The 21,125-nt window shown below is 40.7% G+C and overlaps 1 protein-coding gene across 2 annotated transcripts in view; it reads left to right on the top strand.

Moving 5' to 3' along the window:
- RPGRIP1L (RPGRIP1 like) overlaps positions 1-21,125 on the top strand; it is a 326,668-nt gene that overhangs the window by 11,185 nt on the left and 294,358 nt on the right. For both annotated transcript variants that reach the window (XM_033943001.1, XM_033943003.1), the window contains 2 exons: positions 7,017-7,108; positions 19,227-19,371. In XM_033943001.1, coding sequence (XP_033798892.1) covers positions 7,024-7,108; positions 19,227-19,371 — 230 coding nt within the window. In that variant the 5' untranslated portion in view covers positions 7,017-7,023. The remainder of the gene's footprint in view (positions 1-7,016; positions 7,109-19,226; positions 19,372-21,125) is intronic.

Raw genomic sequence — 21,125 nt, 5'->3', positions numbered from 1 at the left:
GGGCTCTTCAGCTTGGAGAAGAGATGGCTGAGGGGAGAAGTGATAGAAATCTATAAGGGATGCTCAGTGTGCAGCAGTAGCTCAGAAAGCAAATAGAATCTATGAATAATTAGGAAGAGCAAAATTGAGAATATTATAATGTCCATTGTTTGAATCCACCTCAAATATTATGTGCCGTTTTAGTCAATGCATCTTAAAAAAGATATAGCAGAATTCGAAAAGATTAAGAGAAGAGCAATGAAAATGATACAGGAGATGAGATGACTTTCCTATAAGAAAAGGTTAAAGAGACTAGGGCTCTTCAGCTTGGAGAAGAGATGGCTGAGGGGAGAAGTGATAGAAATCTATAAGGGACTGCTGAAAAGTTCTTAGCCCAATCAGAGGTGATTGCAGCAACAGAGCAGTATTTCAGTGACCAGACATCAAAAGTATTTTTTGGAAGGGTTACAGAAATTTCAGACATGATGTGCCAAGTGTGTTGAACTTAGGGGTGACTATGTGGAATAACTTGTAAGTTTCATGGCTCCCTTGGAAATGGCAGATGTTAATCGCTTGCGTATTCTTTCTAAAAATATAAGAACTAAGGGGTCCTTTTATCAAGCCACGCTAGCGGGGTTAGTGCGTCGGACATTTCATCACGCGCTAACCCCTGCGGCCGGCTAAAAAACTAACGCCTGCTCAATGCAGGTGTTAGCGGCTATTGCGGCAGGCGGTTTAACGCATGGTATTACGCGCATTAAACCTCTACCACAGCTTGATAAAAGGACCCCTAATTGGCCAATGTAACACTAATTTTAAAAATCAGTGGTGATCCGTGAAGTTAAAGACCAATAAGCCTAACTTCAGTGCTGGGCAAAATAGTAGAAAGTAGTATAAATAAATAAAGTTAATGATTACGGCAGTGGCGTACCTAGTATATGTGACACCCAGGGCCCATCATTTTTTGACACCCCCCCCCCCATCTATATGAAAAATATGATTTTTAGTAACAATCCACATATCGCACAACAAGAATGTACCTAGGAAGAGGCAGCATCTTAAATACAGCAGTGAGCACTAGAACACCAACACATACATTGTAAAACTAAACAAGCCAGATTCCGCAGTTAGTTGATCCTGCAGTCAATGCCAACTGAAAACTATGTTTTTTTCATACACACAGAACAGAGATACACTCTCACCCAATATGGAATAATCACAAGCTAAAAATAGAAATATGTAGACAAAATTTAAACTGAACCGCCAAGAAACCAGACCCTGGATACAATGCAACACCACAAAAACAGTAACACATGTCTTCTAATACAGTGCAAAATATAAAGACAATAGATGTAAATATGAAAAAACTGATACATAACAATCACCACTTTACAAATTAACAAATAAAAATAAAACAAATAATGAGAAATAAAAAAATACAATTTTATTGGACTAATCCCCATAAGCTTGGTCCCCATCCCCGCAACCCACCTGATTCCATCCACACAAGCCTTGAATTGTTTTATATTGAACTTATTATATTAAAGTATAAAAAGAAACAATATTCTGTACAATTGTCAATTTATAAATCAGCGTCTTCTCCCCACTCTCTCTTCCCCATTTCCCTTCAGCGTCCTCAGCCCACTCTCTCTCCACTTTCCTTCAGCGCACGCACATAAAAACAAGCAAGTAATTTTATATCATTTTCATTCTATTCATTCATAGAAATTAAAGTCTAAATAATGCCAGTCACATAACAAAAACATGATTTTACAAAAATAATTCCCTGCACAGTCAAGCCTGCAAGGATTACTAGATGTCTTTCAGCAGCTCCCCTCCCTCCCTCCCCCTTACCTTCGTGGCCAAGTCAAAATGATCTACCAACAATAAAATTTTAAAAACACAAAGCACACTGTACGCAGAAAAAATGTTAATTATCATTTATATTCCGGGGGTCTTCAAAGAGTCAAGGCAGATGACTTTATGCAATGTCATCTCAGTAACAACTATACAAAAATAGACAAATATACCCCCTCCCTTTTTACTAAACCGCAATAGTGGTTTTTAGCGCAGGGAGCTGCGCTGAATACCCCACGCTGCTCTCGACGCTCATAGACTCCCTGCGCTAAAAAACGCTATTGCGGTTTAGTAAAAGGGGGCCATAGTGCAAAATTAGACAGCATATATAAATTCTCAAAAAGGACACATTTTGATCACTAAATTGAAAATAAAATTATTTTTCTTACCTTTGGTAATTTCATCAGTCTCTGGTTGTTGCACTTTATTCTTCTGATTGTGCATCCAATATTTCTTCCCTTCTTTCAGCCTCCTGTATGCTTCCTCTCCTCCAGACCTCATTCCCTCCCCCAACTTTTTCTTTGTTTCATCCTGTCCCCTTCTTTTTCTCTCTCCATGCCCCCTTTCTGTATGTCTGTCTTTCTTTCTCTCTCTCTCTCTCTCCGTGCCCCATTTCTTTCTTCCCTTTTTTCACCCTGCCCCCTTCTTTCTCCCTCCCCATGCCCCTTTCTTTCTCTGTCTGTCTTTCTTTCTCTCTCTCTCTCCATGCCCCATTTCTTTCTTTCTTTTCACCCTGCCCCTTTCTTTCTTTCTCTCTCCCCATGCCCCTTTCTTTCTTTCTCTCTCCCCATGCCCCTTTCTGTATGTCTGTCTTTCTTTCTCTCTCTCTCTCTCTCTCTCTCCGTGCCACATTTCTTTCTTTCACCCTGCCCCCTTCTTTCTCTCTCCATGCCCCCTTTCTTTCTCCCTATGTCTTTCTCTCTCCGTGCCCCCTTTCTTTCTTTCTTTCACCCTGCCCCTTTCTTTCTCTCTCCATGCCCCCTTTCTTTCTCTGTCTGTCTCTCTCTCTCAGTGCCCCATTTCTTTCTTTCACCCTGCCCTCTTCTTTCTTTCTCTCTCTATGCCCCCTTTCTTTCTCTGTCTGTCTCTCTCTCTCTCCGTGCCCCATTTCTTTCTTTCTTCCACCCTGCCCCCTTCTTTCTTTCTCTCTCCCCATGCCCCCTTTCTTTCTCTATGTCTGTCTTTCTCTCTCTCTCTCTCCCCATGCCCCATTTTTTTCTTTTTTTCACTCTGCCCCCTTTCTTTCTTTCTGGATCCCTGTCCCCCCCCCCTTTTCTTTCTTTCTGACTCCCTGTCTCCCCCCCCCCCTTTCTTTCTTTCTCCCTGCCCTCCCCCATGCCACCGCCATTGGGAAACATGCTGCTGCTGCCACCGCCGCCTGGGAAAGGCTGCCACTGGCCATCGGAAACAGGCCGGCGCCGAGTTCGCCCTGCTTCTCTTCTCCGCGGGCTGACCAACTTTCACTGCTCGATGTCAATTCTAACGTTGGAGAGGACATTCCGGGCCAGTCAGGCAGCAATTGGCTGGCCCAGAACATCCTCTCCGACGTCAGAATTGACGCCGGATGGCTAGAGTTGGTCGGCTCGCGGGGAAGAGAAGCAGGGAGGGAAAACTCGGCGCCGGCTTGTTCTTGATGACGACAATGGCAGCCTTTCCCCAGTGGCAGCCTATTCCCCGGTGAGTGGCCAGCTGTGCACCCCCTTGGGTCGTGCACCCGGGGCGGACCACCCTCCCCCCCCACGACCCTCCCTTGGTACGCCACTGCCAGTGCGTCTTATGGTCCGAAAAATACGGTACTCAGTGGGATCGGCCTGTTGGCTACAGACCAAATTCTGTGTGTTCTCAAGCAGGCAGAGCTGTGCAATCGCTCCAAGCACCAGAATTCCCAAAAAAGAGATAAAAATACATAGAATAAAATAATAAAATGGGGAAAGTAGAACAAACACTCCTGCAGGCACATGTTCAGAAGAAAGAACTGTAGGTGGAGCTAAAGATCCTAGTGAAGTGCAACAGATGCAGATTGAAAAATCCAGAGTGGATTCCTTCTGCAGCGCGTAGCTGTAGGGATATTACCCATCTGTCTAGAATATCTCACCTATTGCACTGGAACATATATTATGCCAGCAAGTGTGGCATGAAATATGTTCAATAATGAGGATACATGTATATCTCTCTTACTTAATATCGTATTCTTCTCATTCACAAATATGGGAATCTTGATACAGAAGAATATGAAACTCTACAGCAGGGGTGTCCAATCTTTTGGCTTCCCTGGGTCGCATTGGCCGAAAAAAATGTTTCTGGGGTCACGCAAATGCTGCAGCAAGACAGAGGAGGGAGCTGGCAAGACAGTAAACACCCGGGGGTAGCAGAGGAAAACACTGCATTGCCCTTGACTGGGGCCGCACAAAATACTTCATGGGGCCGCATGCGGCCCTCGGGCTGCAGGTTGGACACCCCTGCTCTACAGTATGTAGCACGATAGCTGTTGTACTACAAGAAACATTACAATTCTGGAAGAATTCTGTTCATTACGCAATACTCAATTTTGGTGGAGCTCAGTATATTAAATTTATAAATATAAGGCCATTGTGGCAGAGAAAGGGTATTTTGATAAATTTTGTGAAATATGGGTACCTATGTGTGAATACTTGGGAGATCTGGATGGATGTTTATAGTTTATTATATTCAGAAATTACCGTTTCTTCAAAGGGGGAAGGGTTTAGGTAGTTGGGTGTGTTACAATGTCCTGCTAGTTGAAGATACTATGGATTTAACTTGGGATGGGAATGCATGCTTTTTCATAGGAAAAAGCAATTAGGAAGGAGAGTGCAACAGAAAGCAACATATTTTCCTTGACTACTTCTAGCTGTAATGTATGGGATAAATGTATAGTTAAACAACCTTACCGTATTTCTGTTTTATATATAATATACTGTTGTTTATTTTCATATTACTGTTACGTATTTATGCTAACTAGATATAGCATATAATTATACTCATACATATCTACTTCAGATCATACATATTTTCTGCCAGATTCTATATGAAAAAAACCTCATTCTCAGCTATTAATAATGACACCTTACATAACCAATGATTTGATTAATTTGATATAATTCACAAATATGAAAGACAATGGGAACACATTCAAAGTGTGTAGCAATACACTTTTATGTGTGTTCTGTTCTGTGAAAATTTTTTTACAGATAATTATATGATATATTACTATATCTCAAAAAAGCTGTATAGAAAATATCCTTATACATAATAATTACATCATACTCTATAAATAATTCAAATAACCTCTTAGCATTATTTATAAATACTTTTCTAAAGAATTAGTTTCCTTCCTAATTATAATGACTAAAATAAATGTCCTATAAAATGTTCAGTTCGCACTGTGGCCTAGATTCTCAAAAAAATGCTTTAAAAAGCGACATTCTGCTATATCAGCCGTTCTGATAGAGAATTTTAAAAAGCGAGTCATTCTCCAAGAAACGTTCATGCCCACTCTCTCCTGCCGCCAAGACCCACCCACCTCCAACCCCTCTTCCCTGTACCATTGGTGACCCGTCAAATGCACGCAAGACAATTGCGGCGGTGGATACTTTTTTATCTTTTTGAGGTTTACAAAGTAACTCTCTTTTTTGTGGGGTGGGGGACCCCCCCCCCACTACACACTTTAAAAATGCATTTGCTATCTAATGTTAGGGTAAAGTTTATATCGCGATTATGAGAACCCTAAGCATGATATAAACCTTGTCCTAACCCGAAGACCCTAATTTGCTGACACTTCTCAGGCCCCATCCATTGGGAGGGGCCTGAGGAGTTGTTCTGCGTGCACTTGTCCTTTCGCACAATTGTCAGGGCGCTTTTGTCAGAGCGCAATTATCCTGCGCTCAATTGTTGGTGTACCATACCTTTAGATGGCTGACCAGAGAGATGCCTACTCCCTCCAGTCAGCTGGCCTATCTCTTCCAAAATGGACCTTTCCCTCCCCGGTGCAGCCGGGTAAGGGCCTGAGGCTCTGATTGGCCTGGGGCATCCGGGCCAATCAGAGCCTTAGGCCCCCTTCCTGGTGCATCCCAGGATGCACCGGGGAGGGGAAGGCCCATTTTGGAAGAGGTGGACCAGCTGACTGGAGGGAGTAGGCATTCCTCCGGTCAGCCATCTAAAGATACGAAGGAAGAAGGGTCGGAGGGGGGTGTTGTGATGCCACGGGAGAGAATGGGTATATCTCCAGCTGCTGAAAGGGGGGGATTTGCTTATCAATGGGGGATAGTGGGCATCTCTCCCGCTGCCGGAAGGGGGTTGTTTGCGGCAGAAGAGAATAGGCATCTCTCCCGCTGCTGCAGTGGGGGCTTGTTTGCAGCGGGACAGAGTGGGTATCTTTCCAGCTGCATGGGGGGGTTGTTTGCAACAGGAGGCATCTGTCCCACTGCAGGCCGAGGTTTGTTTGTGGAGGGAAAGAATAGGCATATCTGCCACTGCGGGGAGGGGAAGGGTTGTTTGCGGCAGGAGAGAAGAGGCATCTCTCCTGCTGTGGGGGGGGAGCTTGTTTGTGATGGGAGAGAGTGGGCATCTCTCCCTCTGCAAGTGGGGGTTGTTTGTTGCAGGAGAGAATAGGCATCTCTCCCGCTGCAGGGATGGGGCTTGTTTGTGGCCGGAGAGAGTGGGCGCATCTCCCGCAGCTGGGGGGTGTGGTGGGTGCTTCAAAACAGCTTTTCTTTCCGTCTCTGATACCGCCGTGCCAGGGTTTAAAACAGTGCTAGACCAGTTGCCAGTCGCTTTTAGAAAATGGCTCGGCAATTTTTAAGAATCCACCGGAGTGCTCATTTCAGTGCTAAAGAGTCCATTTCCATTATTGGTGTCGGAGACTGCTTGAGACCTAGCTAAAGACAGAGATAAGCTGTTTTGACAATCCGTCGCTAAAATGTGTGCAGGCTAAATCAGTTTAGCGACAGTGAGTTTTGAGAATCTGGGCCTGTGTTTCAAACCACAATCATCATCTTTGTATCTCCTTAAATTCAATTATCTTGTTTGCTGTAAAATATTGTAATTGCATTCTGGCTGTCTTGTTTCCAAAATACACTGGTGGCAAAATGAATGTTTCAGTGTTGGTATATTGGTATAGTCTCTAACTTGGAGGGGTTTCTTTTGAATTTCGTTATCCACAGATAAACTATGTCTGCACCAACAGATGAAACTGCTGGAGACCTGCCCGTGAAAGATGTTGGGTTGAGCCTAGCTGGAATAGGAGGACTGCAAGGTTTGGGCCAGCTCTTATTTACTGCGAATAGTTTTAATCTTGTCTTCATCAGTTTTATTTAAAAAACATTTCTGTTGAAGAATTGTTGGCCATGTCAATACGTACCTATTTTGTCTCTATTTCTGTTGGTTTGTTAATTCACTGAATAAAACATGTTTGCATCTTGTTAACTACTTGCAATTTACTATACATAATAATTTTTTTCTTAGTACAGTTGATTGATTATTATGAACATTCCAAATAATGCTTCCTGTTATTCTTCCTTCATAAAAAAAAAATAGAAGACTCGGGTCTTATATGAATTATATGCAAAAAAGATAGACGAAACTAAGGCCCTCTTCTATCAAACTGTGATAATAGTTTTTAGCTTGGGGAGCCGCGCTGCACCCAACGCTCATTGAGTTCCTATGAGCGTCAGGAACAGCAAGGGCCATTCACCGTGGCTCCCCGCGCTTAAAACTGCTATCGCAGTTTGATAGAAAAGGGCCTAAGTCATTATACAAACTATATATTAGACATACATAAATCCATGCACAATGCAAGTTGAGAACAGCTCTACTTATGAGTGAAATTGTTTGGATTTAATATAGGATGTATAGATTTGTATAAGTAATACAAGTATTATGTTTTTGTCCTATATCCAGTCTTTCATGATGTGAAATTGCTGCCTCATTTGGAATCTCTAAAAGAAAATATTTTTGTACTGACATTGTTTATGGCTCCAAAATAAATAAAATCAACTGTGTTATATTGGCTCTATTCATTTGTTTTGAATTTCCAATCTTTTCTTTTCATATCATTTCCCATGCTTTGTTGTATGTGTTTGACTGCTTTCTTTTGATCTTTTTTATTTCATATCTCCATTTTACATGTTTACATAGTAACATAGTATATGACAGCAGATATAGATCTGAATGATCCATTCAGCCAGCCCTATAGTTACGCAATTCATGATTAAATGAAATTGTCTTATCTTTGATATTTCTGGGCCATAGACCATAAAGTTGGCCCAGTACTGTCCTTAGGTTCCAACTACTGGAGTTGCCATCAAAGCTCACTCCAGCATATCCAAACCATCTTGTTTTTTGCGGGATAAAGACCTTAAGGCCCCGATTCTGCAAACTGCGCCTAACTTTAGGCGTGGTTTAGACGTCTGATTTAAGTGGTTATCGAGCGATTTAAGGGTCTTAAGCGTTAATTTGGATTTAGACGGAGTTAGGCGTCAGGTAAGCATTCTCAGAACATAGACGCGAGGTAGATGTGAGTTTTTGGAAAAGTCGCATCCAAGTATGTAGATGTGGGCATAATGTAGGCGTGGATAAGGATAGATACCAGATAGACGCTAGTTGACCGTGAAAATTGTAGGTGAATGAAAAGCTGGTCTAAGTGTAGTTTCTGCTTGGGCTGAATTCGAGTTTCTATGGGTGGAACATAGACGTGCTTTGGGCTTCTGAAATGTTATTTTCTACATAGACTTCAGGAATCGATTTTTTTTCCCCTCTTTTTTCCCTCCTAATAGATTTAATAAGCCACCATATAAATAGGGCACATCAAAATAAACATATTGAATGGAAAACAGTACTTTTCTGCCCAAACAGTAATATGATTTACTCATTACACCACCTTTGGCTTTCCTGCTTAAAAAGAATCCCTTTTTTCTCACCAAACAGTGCTGCAATCAGCTCTTTTTTGAGAGCAAAGAAAGAACATGAAAAAGATATCAATATTGCACACATTACTTCATTTCTCAGAGCTTAAAAATAGAAAAACCAGATACAGACCTTAACATGCATTTTCCTTCATTGAAAATGGAGGTGTGCAGCTGCACAAAGCTGACCTTATTGTAAGATCATCAAGGTGCACCTGCAAGGTAGAATGCCACAATTAATAGATGCGCTGGGTGTGGAACTCACAACCTCTGTATGATCAGCGCAGGATTATAACACATTGAGCTACATCAGCTACTAATCAGGTGGATCTCACTGCCCTGTCATATCATAGTTGACTGACCTGCCTATGTATCATATGCTTAGGAATATCACAGTCACCACAAAGAAAACATTTGTGGCTCACCAAGTTAATTTGCCTTGTTGCATCTAGTCCATCTTCTAAAGCTCACCGGTTCAAATCCCACCTTCACTAATTTTAACAACTTCCTAACCGTTTTCTATTAGCTGTCATAGGAGGGTCTTCACTAGATGGTAGACTTTGCCATTTTTATCGGCACATTTCCCTTTCAAGGCAAACTTATTTTCACCTTCACATGGCTAGGACATCCTAAGCTGTCATGGGAGGAAACTTCTCCTCTGACAGAGCAAAGCCATTTGTGTCTCACCAAGTTAATGCACCTTGTTGCACTTTGTCCATCTTCTCAAGCTCACCAATTCAAATCCCACCCTCACCTTCACTCATTTTAACAGCATCCTAACAGCTCTCATAAGTGGTGGGCTTTGCTGTTTTTCATCAGCATTCTGCAGTTTGCAGGCACAGGTACATCGGATACATTCATCTGCTCTTGGCTACAAGCCATTGTGGTAGGAATGTATTTCTTTTTATGCAATATCCGTACAGGGCAACAGATATGAGAGTTTACTAAAACTTCAGAGGGCTCAGACAGGTATTGAAGGAAGGTACATGTTTTTTAGATGTATCCTAGAGACATTATTGTTGGTAAATTCAGCCTGGTGGTTGTGGTTTCATGCTTGAGGTGTGTGTGTTGGGGTGGGGAGGGGGTTTAGGATGAGAGAGAACAGGCTGCTTTAGACATCTGAGAATTGCTGGAGATCATTTTAAAGATCAACTCAAATATGTTTCAGAAAAGGAATGGCTAAAGAATTTGAAGATTTTCTGGTAGAAAAATGAATATCAACTATTTGCTAACTGCACTCAAGATTTAAACATCTGACATATGGAAGATAAAAGCAGTGCCTTAAGGCATAGAGCTATAGAGGGAACTTCGTTTAGAATTTGGTAACAGAGCCTCTACAGACTAAGCAGCTTACAAATGGCTTCTTGTCAAAGCTTTGAGAAGTGAAGGAAATGATTAAAAGTCAGTACAGGTGTGTTTGCCCAAACCACGCCTAAAGCACGCCCAATCAGATTTGAAAGTTTTCTGGTGGGAAATCCTAACGATGCCTATGATGTCAGATGCTACTTAGGCATGCTTAGTATAAGAAGGTCCATCAGAGCAGCATTTTCTCTTTTAGGACTCCTATTCTGTGTTATTGCTTATGCTGATTTCTGAGACCTTACTTTTCTTGATTATCTTTTAACCTTTTCATTCCTATATCTGCCACAACTCTCTCCATTTCACAGGACCATTAGCAGCTATAGTAGTTTGCAATTTTGATGTCTTTTTAACCTTTTTCATTTTTCCAGGTGACTATGCTGCACCTATGCAAGGAACTCCTTGCTAGCAGCTCAGATACCAAATCCAGGTGAGAATGATATATTGCTAGCTACTTAGGTGTCTTTATTAGATAAAAGCTCAGGCAAAACTGATTTCTTCTTTTGGGCTCCCATTCTGTATTATTGCTTATGGTGGTTCTCCATTAACTTTTTGTCCCCCTGATATCTGCCACAACTCTCTCCATTCACACAGGGTCATTAGCAAGTCTGAGAATTAGTGATGATAAAAATTGGTTCCAGGTGTGTTGGCTGAAAAAACACCCATGCTGTTTTAAACTTTGGTGCCAGGAAAATGGATATGCAAGTTACATGAATATGTGGAACCTATAGCAGTGCTTTTCCTCATAGAACTAAAGGTAAATCTTTTTAGAGTCATAATTGTTAAGCATCCTTATTATAAAAAGGGAACAGTATTTGTGCTTCTGTTCATTCTAGCTGTTATTCTGAGACTGTGCTGTGACATATTCTCCCAAGACTTCTTTTTATTTTTGCCACAGATGTTTTAACATTTTCTCTCTTTTCTCCTGATTTTAGGTTCCCAGAGTGGCTAATGACTCCCCTTGTGTTTCCCAGAGGCCAGAGCAGGTCTGTTCAAACTGGGTTCAGCACACCAGCTTGCACCTGGCTAAAGCTCAAATACCAAAACAGAAAGAATGGGTGAGAATGATATACTGCAACCTTAGTTTGCTTTTGTGATGAATTACATACATTTTCACAATGCTAACATGTTTCACACTTTTTTTTCCTTTACACGGGTGTAGTTATTGATGATTTTCTGAGAGAACAGTAAATTGGTGAGTTTTAGGCTCTCTTTTATAAAGGTGCACTAAATCAATCCATGTGCTAACTGCTAACGCGTACATAGGATAACATGCACGCGTTAACATTTACCATGTGCTTAAAGCGGTGTCGTTTAGGGCACCATTTGCGTGTCCTAAATGTTAACGCTTGCATGTTATCTTATGGACGCGTTAGCAGTTAGCACATTCGTTGATGTAGCACACCTTTATAAAAAGAGAGCCTAAAACTCACCAATAAACTCTTAATTTGTCTCAATCCATCTTCCTTTTTCTTCAGCCTGCCTTCTCCTACCAGAAGCAGATTATGGAACCTTAACAATTCTACCACGAGCAGATCGGAGAAGGTTATCATGCCGCTGTACCGGGCCATGGTGCACCCTCATCTGGAGTACTGCAACCAGCACTGGTCGCCGTACATGAAAAAGGACACGGTACTACTGAAAATGGTCCAGAGAAGAGCGATTAAGATGGTTAAGGGGTTGGAGGAACTGCTGTACAGCGAAAGATTAGAGAAACTGGGCCTCTTCTCCCTCGAACAGAGGAGATTGAAAGGGGACATGATTGAAACATTCAAGGTACTGAAGGGGATAGACTTAGTAGATAAGGACAGGTTGCTCACCCTCTCCAAGGTAGGGAGAATGAGAGGACACTCTCTTAAGTTGAAAGGGGATAGATTCCGTACAAACGTAAGGAATTTCTTCTTCACCCAGAGAGTGGTAGTAAACTGGAATGCTCTTCCAGAGTCTGTCATAGGGGAAAACACCCTCCAGGGATTCAAGACAAAGTTAGACAAGTTCCTACTGAACAAGGACGTATGCTGATAGGACTAGTCTCGGTTAGGGTGCTGGTCTTTGACCGGAGGGCCGCCGCGTGAGCGGACTGCTGGGCATGATGGACCACTGGTCTGACCCAGCAGCGGCAATTCTTATGTTCTTATGTAACAACTTGGACCTAGGAGTGGCTTACTCTGCATACCTGTCATCAATCTCATCGAACTGCAGTTGCCTGATATTACACTTGCATGCTGCTTTCCTAGACTGTGCAATAAAAATCTTAAACCATTTTTCACTTGTGCTTATTTACATTGAGTAGCAGCCAGGCAGTAGTGTTTTCTTAATAAACACCACTTCAGCTACTTCATCACATTGACCTTTGTCTTATCTAGTGTTCCTTGTGGCCCAGGCTGCAAAGGAGTGAAGTGGGGAGACCCTTAGTGGGTGGCAAACAGGGTAGATGGCATGTCTCATGCCTCACAATCTGCAACCAGCATATTTGAGAAAATGAGAAAATATGAGAGCTTGAGAGGATGAATAAGGTTCAACGAGGTGCCTTAATTTGATGAGCCAGAAATGGCTTCTTTCAGTCGGGGGAGAAGTTTCCTACCCTGACAGCTTAAGATATGCTTAACCGCAGCCGTTTCAGTATGCTTCAGGTGCTCCGCTACAGAGCCACAAGCACGCCGTAGCTACAGCCATAACGACGCCTAAACGGAACAGTATAATCAAACCTGAATTGCTATGATTCTATGGCTCATTGTGTAGCACAACGGTTAGAATGAAGGTTGGCGTGTGAGCCTGGTGTGGGTTCGACTCCCTCATGTACTTCATCTGACACAATACTCATTTTAATAAAAATTACAAGCTAAAGACCAATCAAATCTAATTTTCATTTCAAACAGCACAACATTAGCAATACTAGAAGCAATCTATTCCAAAAGTGGAGTTTGCATTTGATAAAAACAGCAGTATTTGACTCCATGTCACATTTATTGAACCATAATTGAGATTCTGCCTTTTAGGACAGTGAAAGCAGTGCTTTAAGCCATTGAGCTACCAGTCTTTTGTCTCAGCTAACTCATAAGATAGCTAAGCAGATGATACATAGGCAGGTCAGTAAGCTATGATATGACAGGGGAATTAGAGATACTGGAGTGGAAAGTGGTGTAAAAGTAAAAGCTCTATGCTGATCTTGCGGAGGTTGTGAGTTCAACTCCCAGCCTGTCTTTTACTTGTGATATTGTACCTTGCAAGGGTACCTTGATGATCTCACAATAAGGTCAGAATTGTGCAGCTACACACCTCCCTTTGCAATGAACTAGAAGCCACATTCAGGTCTGTTCTGTGTTTTATTCTGTTTTTAAGCTTTGCCAAATGAAATTATAGGCTTTCTTTGCATTGAGGAATGAGCTGATTAGAGCAAAGTTTAGTGACAAAGCAGGTGTTATTTGGAGCTTGAAACCTAAAGCTGTGAATTTCATGTGCTGTAATTAGCTAATAACATGGCTTCTTTAAGCAGTTTTAAATTCAATATGCTTGTATGGATGTGTCCTGTTTATGTGGTGACTCACAGAATAAAATGCCTGAACTGTATTTAGAAGATCACTTTGGAAACGTCCAAAATCTGACAAAATCTGTGTGAATCACAGAATCAAATGCCTGAACTGTATTTAGAAGATCACTTTGGAAACGTCCAAAATCTGACAAAACCCCATTCAAAAAGCATCTATCTGTGGCTCAAATAAAGCTCAACGGGAGACGAGTCAGTCAATATCTCTCACTGAAAATCAAATATAAATATCCTTTTCAAGATGTGTAATTTTTTTTTAATTTGTTTTTATTCTGTTACAGCTTACAATCCTGACATAATGAAGAAAAAGAATATGACAGGGCAGTAAGATCAAGCTTGTGTTGTCTCCTGGCATCTATCCTAGCAGAATTAACTGCCTATACTGAACAGTATAATAAAATCAAAATTGCTATGGTTTTATGGCTCGTTGTCTAGCACAGCAGATTAGAATGAAGTAGCGTGTTAGCATGTCACATTTTTTCAAGATTCACTCTGATGTTCCCAGTTCAAGTCCCACTGAAAATAATATATTTTAAATATCCTTTTAAAGATGGTGTACTGTGTGTATATTATGATAAAGCTTACAATCCTGAAATAATGGAACAGAATTGGTAAAAAAACACATTTTTACATATAACTAAATACATTGTAGGCACATCCACCTGTCGTCTAAAAGTGAAAAAAAAAATTTTTGGAGATGCCTATCTTACGTCTAAGTAATGAGGAGTGCAACTTGCATTCCGCAGACATCTAAACTGCGCCTAATGTTAGGCACAGTTTGCAGAATTGGGGCCTAAAAGTCTGCCCAGCACCATCCTCATGTTCCATGTCACTGAAGTTATCATCAAAGCCCTCCTCATGCCATCCTAAACTGAATTGCCATATATGGAACATAGACCGTGCAAGTCTGCCCAGCACCGGCATTAGTTCTTCAAATTATATCCTTCTTTTTCTAATTACAGATCCTCTGTGTTCATCCCATGCTTTTTTGAATTGTCACCATTTCTCTTTCTTAATATTTTCTCTTTGAGTTTCAAGTTTTATTTCTTTTCTTTTTCCTTTGTTTCATTTCCACACTATGGGCTCCTTTTACAAAGGTGCACTAGCAGAGTTAACACACGTGACTTTTCATCACGCGCTGGCCAAAAACTACTGCCTGCTCAAGAGGAGGCGGTAGCGGCTAGCGTGTCTGATGGTTTAGCGCGCGCTATTACGCACCGCTAGCGCGCGCTAAACCATTAAACCGCTAGCGCGCCTTTGTAAAAGGAGCCCTATATGTGCCAAGTCTTAACATTTTTTTCTAGACTCTGGCATTTTCAATCTTTATTCTTTTTGTTCTTTATAACCCAATGGGAATTGGAAAGAATTACACAAATGGGGTTGAGAATGTATATGTGTTTGTCTGCTTGTGGTTAAAATAGCTCTCCAAAATATTAACAGAATGGGATGAAATTTGGCACATGGGGAAAAACCCAATAAAAAGGCACCTTTAGTTCAAAAATGCAAAAAATTGGACCAGAGGTTCCAGAAAAAAGTCCCCGCAAGTGTCTCCTATGGGAGCAGGTCTGTGGGCAAAAAAATTTGCCAAAAATTTGTCAGAATGGGATGAAACTTGGCATGTGGGAAAACACTTCAAATTTTGAAGCAGGTCAAATTAAACTCAGGATTAAAGAAAAAAATAAGTCACCCCAAATATTTTCCAATGCATTTCTCGGGAGAAAGTGTTTCATTTTCTGTAACATAGAAACATACATGCAATGAAATATAACAGTTAGGAAATTCCTCCTTTCAAATAGCTTTTCCCCCACTTTCTCCTCTTCCAACCCCCACGAAGAACTCTACCCCCCAAAATACCCCCATGCACAAATTATAACACCCCCTGAAATTACCTACCAAAATTACCTTCCCACAAAGGCTCTGATCCCTTCAAACTGCCCCTCCACCCCCCCAAAATTCCTCTACAACTGTTTCACCCCCCTGTAAACTTCCCCTCCCCATGTTACTCCCTACAATATCCCCCTCCTCACAGATTGCTCTCATACACAAAAATTACTCTCTGAAACTTGCCTTTTCCAAAGCCATTCAAATTGCTCCTTGCAACTTTACAACTATATTGTAAACTGTTTGCACCCCAAAAAACTACCCCACCTAATGTCACATCATCTTGCAAACTGCTCAAACATCAAAATCTACCCTCTGAAATTGCCCCACCCCCAAAATTGCCTTCCCATAGCAGCCTTACCAACTCGAACTACTTCCATCTCCAAAACCGCCCCCTTCCTGCCTTACTACAGTGCAGACTGCCTCGGCCATCTATCCATCTCACCTTTCTGCTAATTGCACTACACACAAAAATATTCCCATACATCTGCCCCCATTACTCCACTATCTGCCCCACTCTAAAAACTCTCTCTGCAACTGGCACACCATCTACAAAGCATCTCCATCCTCCTAAAACTGCTCCTCATAAACACAAATAGATTCTATACAGTATATACGAAAAACAAAGGAAAAAAATCTAACACAATCTGCAGTGAGGAAGAGACAGAACAAACAAAAACAAAGAAAACTGCAGACGAGCGTACAAGATGCAGGCTATGTTTATTATATAAGTTGTTGATTGCAGTTAATGTTACCACTTTTTTCAAACCAAGGAATCTGATACGGTCTGTGTTTCGGTTAACACGCCTTCATCAGGGCTCCTAACAAATGGAAGTAAAAATAACTACAAGTGTGCATGAACAAATATATGTTTGATAATATAATATACATGAAGACAAACATAATATAGTGGGAGTCAGGACAAAAGAAGGGATACAACCACAAGTGATATAAGGTGTCAAGTTTATGAAACAACAAAACGAAATATAGTGCATATGTATTTGATGTTTTTAGTTCATGTCTGGGCCCATGCTCTTCAACATATTTATAAACGACTTGGAAATTGGAACGACAAGCAAGGTGATTAAATTTGCAGACGATACAAAGTTATTCAGAGCAGTGAAGACACAGGAGGATTGCGATGACCTGCAACAGGACATAAACACACTCGAGAAATGAGCCGCGACATGGCAAATGAAGATTAACGTGGATAAGTGTAAGGTGATGCATTTTGGTAACAAAAATCTTGTACATAAATACAGGATGTCTGGTGCAGTACTCAGAGAGACCCTCCCAGGAAAGAGACTTAGGAATACTGGTCGACAAGTCGATGAAGCCATCGGCGCAATGTGTGGCGGTGGCGAAAAGGACGAACAGAATGTTTCGAATGATTAAGAAGGGGATCACGAACAGATCAGAGAAGGTTATCATGCCGCTGTACCGGGCCATGGTGCGACCCCACATGGAATACTGCATCCAGCACTGGTCGCCGTACTTGAAGAAGGACACGGTACTACTCGAAAGGATCCAGAGAAGAGTGACTAAAATGGTTAAGGGGCTGGAGGAGTTGCTGTACAGTGAGAGATTAGAGAAACTGGGCCTCTTCTTCCTTGAAAAGAGGAGACTGAGAGGGGACTTGATTGAAACGTTCAAGATAATGAAGGGAATAGACTTAGTAGATAAGGACAGGTTGTTCACCTTCTCCAAGGTAGAGAGAACGAGAGGGCACTCTCTAAAGTTAAAAGGGAATAGATTCTGTACAAACGTAAGGAAGTTCTTCGTTACCCAGAGAGTGGTGGAAAACTGGAATGCTCTTCCCGAGGCTGTCATAGGGGAAAACACCCTACAGGGATTCAAGACAAAGTTAGACAAGTTCCTGCTGGACCAGAACGTACACAGGTAAGGCTAGACTCAGTTAGGGCTCTGGTCCTTTACCTAAGGGCTGCTGCGTGAGCAGACTGCTGGGCACGATGGACCACTGGTCTGACCCAGCAGCGGCAGTTCTTATGTTCTTATGTTCATGTCTGTAGTTCAAGTTTTTGCTGGGAACATTAGCCATTTTAGGTTCTGTAGTTTCTCTGCAGGAGCAATCTCAACCCCCATCTTGACTTGGAGGGGGAGGGATGATTTATGAAGGTTTTTTCTAAACTGCATTTCCTGGCAGGCATGTCAATCTTGAAGGGGCCCTGAGCTCCAAGTGGCGGCAGCAAGTGATCCTTCTTGTTAAACATGCATTAGCAATTGACCCTAGTCCTTGCTGTTGAGAGGCTCTCCATGGGCACATAGGGCCAAAAGATACAGGGGTGACCATGGCTGAATGGAGGTTCTTCAGCCTCCTGGAGTAGCAATATATGAGGCAGAGGACATCTTGGAGCCTCTGTAACTGGCTCAGAGGCAGAGCACCCCCTCAGGAGGAGAAGGAAGGGTGCTCCCCAGTTGTATGGCTGTTTGTTTCAAGGAAATAATTTTCCTGCTTTATTGATTCAGTATCTGAGGCCCTGGGTCTGTCCTTGGCTTCCAGTACCAAACCTACAGAGAAGGACTCCCATTTATTAGCAGAGATCAGTCAATGGGATCTTAAGCTTGTAGATAGGGAAAGAGAGAGTAGAACGGCTTGCCTAAGGTCACAAAAAGCATCAGCAAGATTTGAACTCTTGCTTCCCTGCTTCTTAGCCTACTGCTCTAACCAGTTGACCACTCTATCCCTTGACCTCTTGCTCTCTGTTTTTCTGTCTTGCTTTTCACTGTATTTTCCTCCTTTTCTTTCTCTCTTAACTCTGCTGTTTTCATTTTTCTTTCATGTTTGACACTCCTCTTTCACGTTGGAATTTGGATCCTGTTATTTTCCATCTCTGCTATAGTGTAGTTCTCTCGTTCACCTACCTCTCTGACTCTGAACTATCTAACTCTTTCCACTACTCCATCTTCCTATCCTTTTCTCTCACTTATCCACAGACCCCTTCAATTGTGTATTGAATTGGAATGGGGTAATTTTTGCAAATTTGGTGAGAGTTTCTAAAACCTGTCCAATTTTATGTATGATCTTTCTGCTTGGAAAGAAAAGCAAATTCATGTGATAGGAGGATGAACACCTGCTAAATTGTTTTGAGTTCTGTCATTTTCCCCTATGTTATTTTTTCAGGTTCACATACTGTTTTTTTTAGACTTAGAAAATTGATTTTGGGTCTGAGAATATGGCATGGAGCAAAGCTGAAGGGCAAGATGTGACGTATTGCATGACTGATGCTGCTTAATAGGGAATGGAAATCTAGAATATATTTTAGTGTGTACCTTTAGCTGATTTAAAAGATCAGTTTAAAGTAATATTCCTTTGGAATTTATTACTATGTATATGCTGTGAAACAAATTATATGTTTCATTAAAAGGCCATTTTCTCTATAATTCATGTTTGGCATGTGTTAGGAACTCTTTAGTTCCTTTATTAATGATGCTACATAGCAATTTCCTCATAGTAGGCTCAGGGGTAGTGCAGCCAGGTACATTAATACCTGGAATAAAATTCCATTTTAAGGGGAAGAACAAAAAAATGTTTCATGCTACATTTAGCATTTCAATTTGACAAACTTTCTGAATGTTATGTTAAAAAAAGAACTCTTCCTCCCTTAGTCAGTGGAATCTGTTGTGCTAAGGGAAAATTGTACTTTTCTTTTTCTTTGTTGCAGAGTCATCAGTTGCACAGATTGTGAGAGATAGGCAAGCAGTTTCTCGAATTAGCCGTGAGGAGCTAGAAGATCGATTTCTTCGTTTACATGATGAAAACATTCTGCTTAAACAACATGCACGAAAGCAAGAGGATAAAATCAAAAGGTTAGAATTTCTGGTGTTATTAGATGAATGTCTTCCAGCAACAAATCCAGTTCGGTGCATATCAATAATAAAAGGAAGAGCTTTGGCTAAACGTAAAGCCAAAGTCTTAGCCAAAAGTTTTCCATCTACATTAATTATTGATATAGGCCTGTAATTTGAAACCAATGTGGGATCTTTGGCTTTGGCAAAACTAGTCAATGATTCCGCCATAGTACCTATAATGCAACTCTTATTTAGTTGAGCCTGATATAATTTCAATAAATGAGGTAATAGGGTAATTTGAAATGAATTATAAAATTCTACCATGAAACCATCACCACCTGGAGCGGATCCAATTCTAAGAGATTTCAACGCTGTTTCGAATTCTTTTAATGATATAGGCTTTTCTAAACTTTTTTTATATGTTCAGGAATTTTCGGCCCCTCAACTAGATTCAAAAAATCTAAATAAATCTTTTTCTCTATTTTCATAAGGCTCAGAAGAATATAGGTTTTTATAAAAATTTAGAAATTGACTTAAAATGCTTCCAATTTTAGTATCTATCTCTCCTTTCTCATCCTTTATTACAATAATTTTTGTTCTTCTTTTCTTTGCTTTAAGATAATTTGCCAATAATCTTCCCGCCTTATTTGAACTTCCATAATACAAAGTTTGTTGGGAAAACAAATCATTCCTTACAAATTTTGATGATATCTATTTATATTTACCCTTTGCTTTTAATAAAGCCTGCAGGGTACTTTGCTCCCATTTATCAACTAATTTAGCTTCCAAATGTTTAATTTCTTTTTCCAAATCAGAAATTTTTTTTATAAGTTGTTTTCTAATATACGCCGAATATGAAATAATATTTCCTCTCATGGTAGCCTTAAATGCATCCCATAATATTTCTATGGTAATTTCTTCTGAAGTATTAATTTGATAAAAATCAATCATTTTTAATTTAAATTCTTCAAGGAATTTTGAATCCGCAATCAATGTATTATCGAATCTCCATACAGACCTGCTATAGTCTTGCTCATCAAACTTAAATTTAATCCATATGCCTCCATGATCAGACAAAATGATAGGATCAATGGAGGTTTTGTCACTTGTTGTACTAAATGATTTGAGATAAAAATATAGTCTATTCTTGGAAAGGATTTATGAACTTGTGAGCAAAAAGAAAATTCCCGATCATCAAAATGAAGTATCCGCCATATATCCTTCAAATCACAAGATTGAACCAAATTATCTAATGCTAATGAGTTCATTATTTTACTTTGTTTTTTATCCATTAATGAATCCATGACAGCATTGAAATCGCCAGCCACCACTAAATTAGAAGCGGCCAGTGGGAGTATTAATTGTTGTAACTTTTAAAAAAATTCATTCTGATTCGTATTTGGAGCATACACATTAAGCAAATCCAAGGTATTATTTCCCATGCTCATTTTCACATGAACAGCACAAAAGAAAATCCAACGAAGTCTGCAGTTAATAAAGCAACAAGCAAAAAACAAAACACAAACTGCAGACTATGTACAAGATGAAGGCAATGTTTATTATACCAAAGGAATTGCAGTGAATTTACAACCTTATTACCAACCTAGGGACCCAACACGGTCTGTGTTTCGGACAACACGCCTTCCTCAGGGATCCATGGTAAATAAGGATTAGGACAAACTGCAATAAAAATGATCAAACAAATGCCTTCCTGAACCAAAATCTCAGAATTAAAGTGCGTAGCGATTGCGACAACCCACCTACCCAATGGA

This window comes from Geotrypetes seraphini, chromosome 4 (assembly GCF_902459505.1).
Source record: "Geotrypetes seraphini chromosome 4, aGeoSer1.1, whole genome shotgun sequence".
Classification (NCBI taxonomy): Eukaryota; Metazoa; Chordata; class Amphibia; order Gymnophiona; family Dermophiidae; genus Geotrypetes; species Geotrypetes seraphini.
The sequence above is the reverse complement of the archived record's forward strand: the minus strand, read 5'-3'. Positions and strand labels throughout refer to the sequence as shown.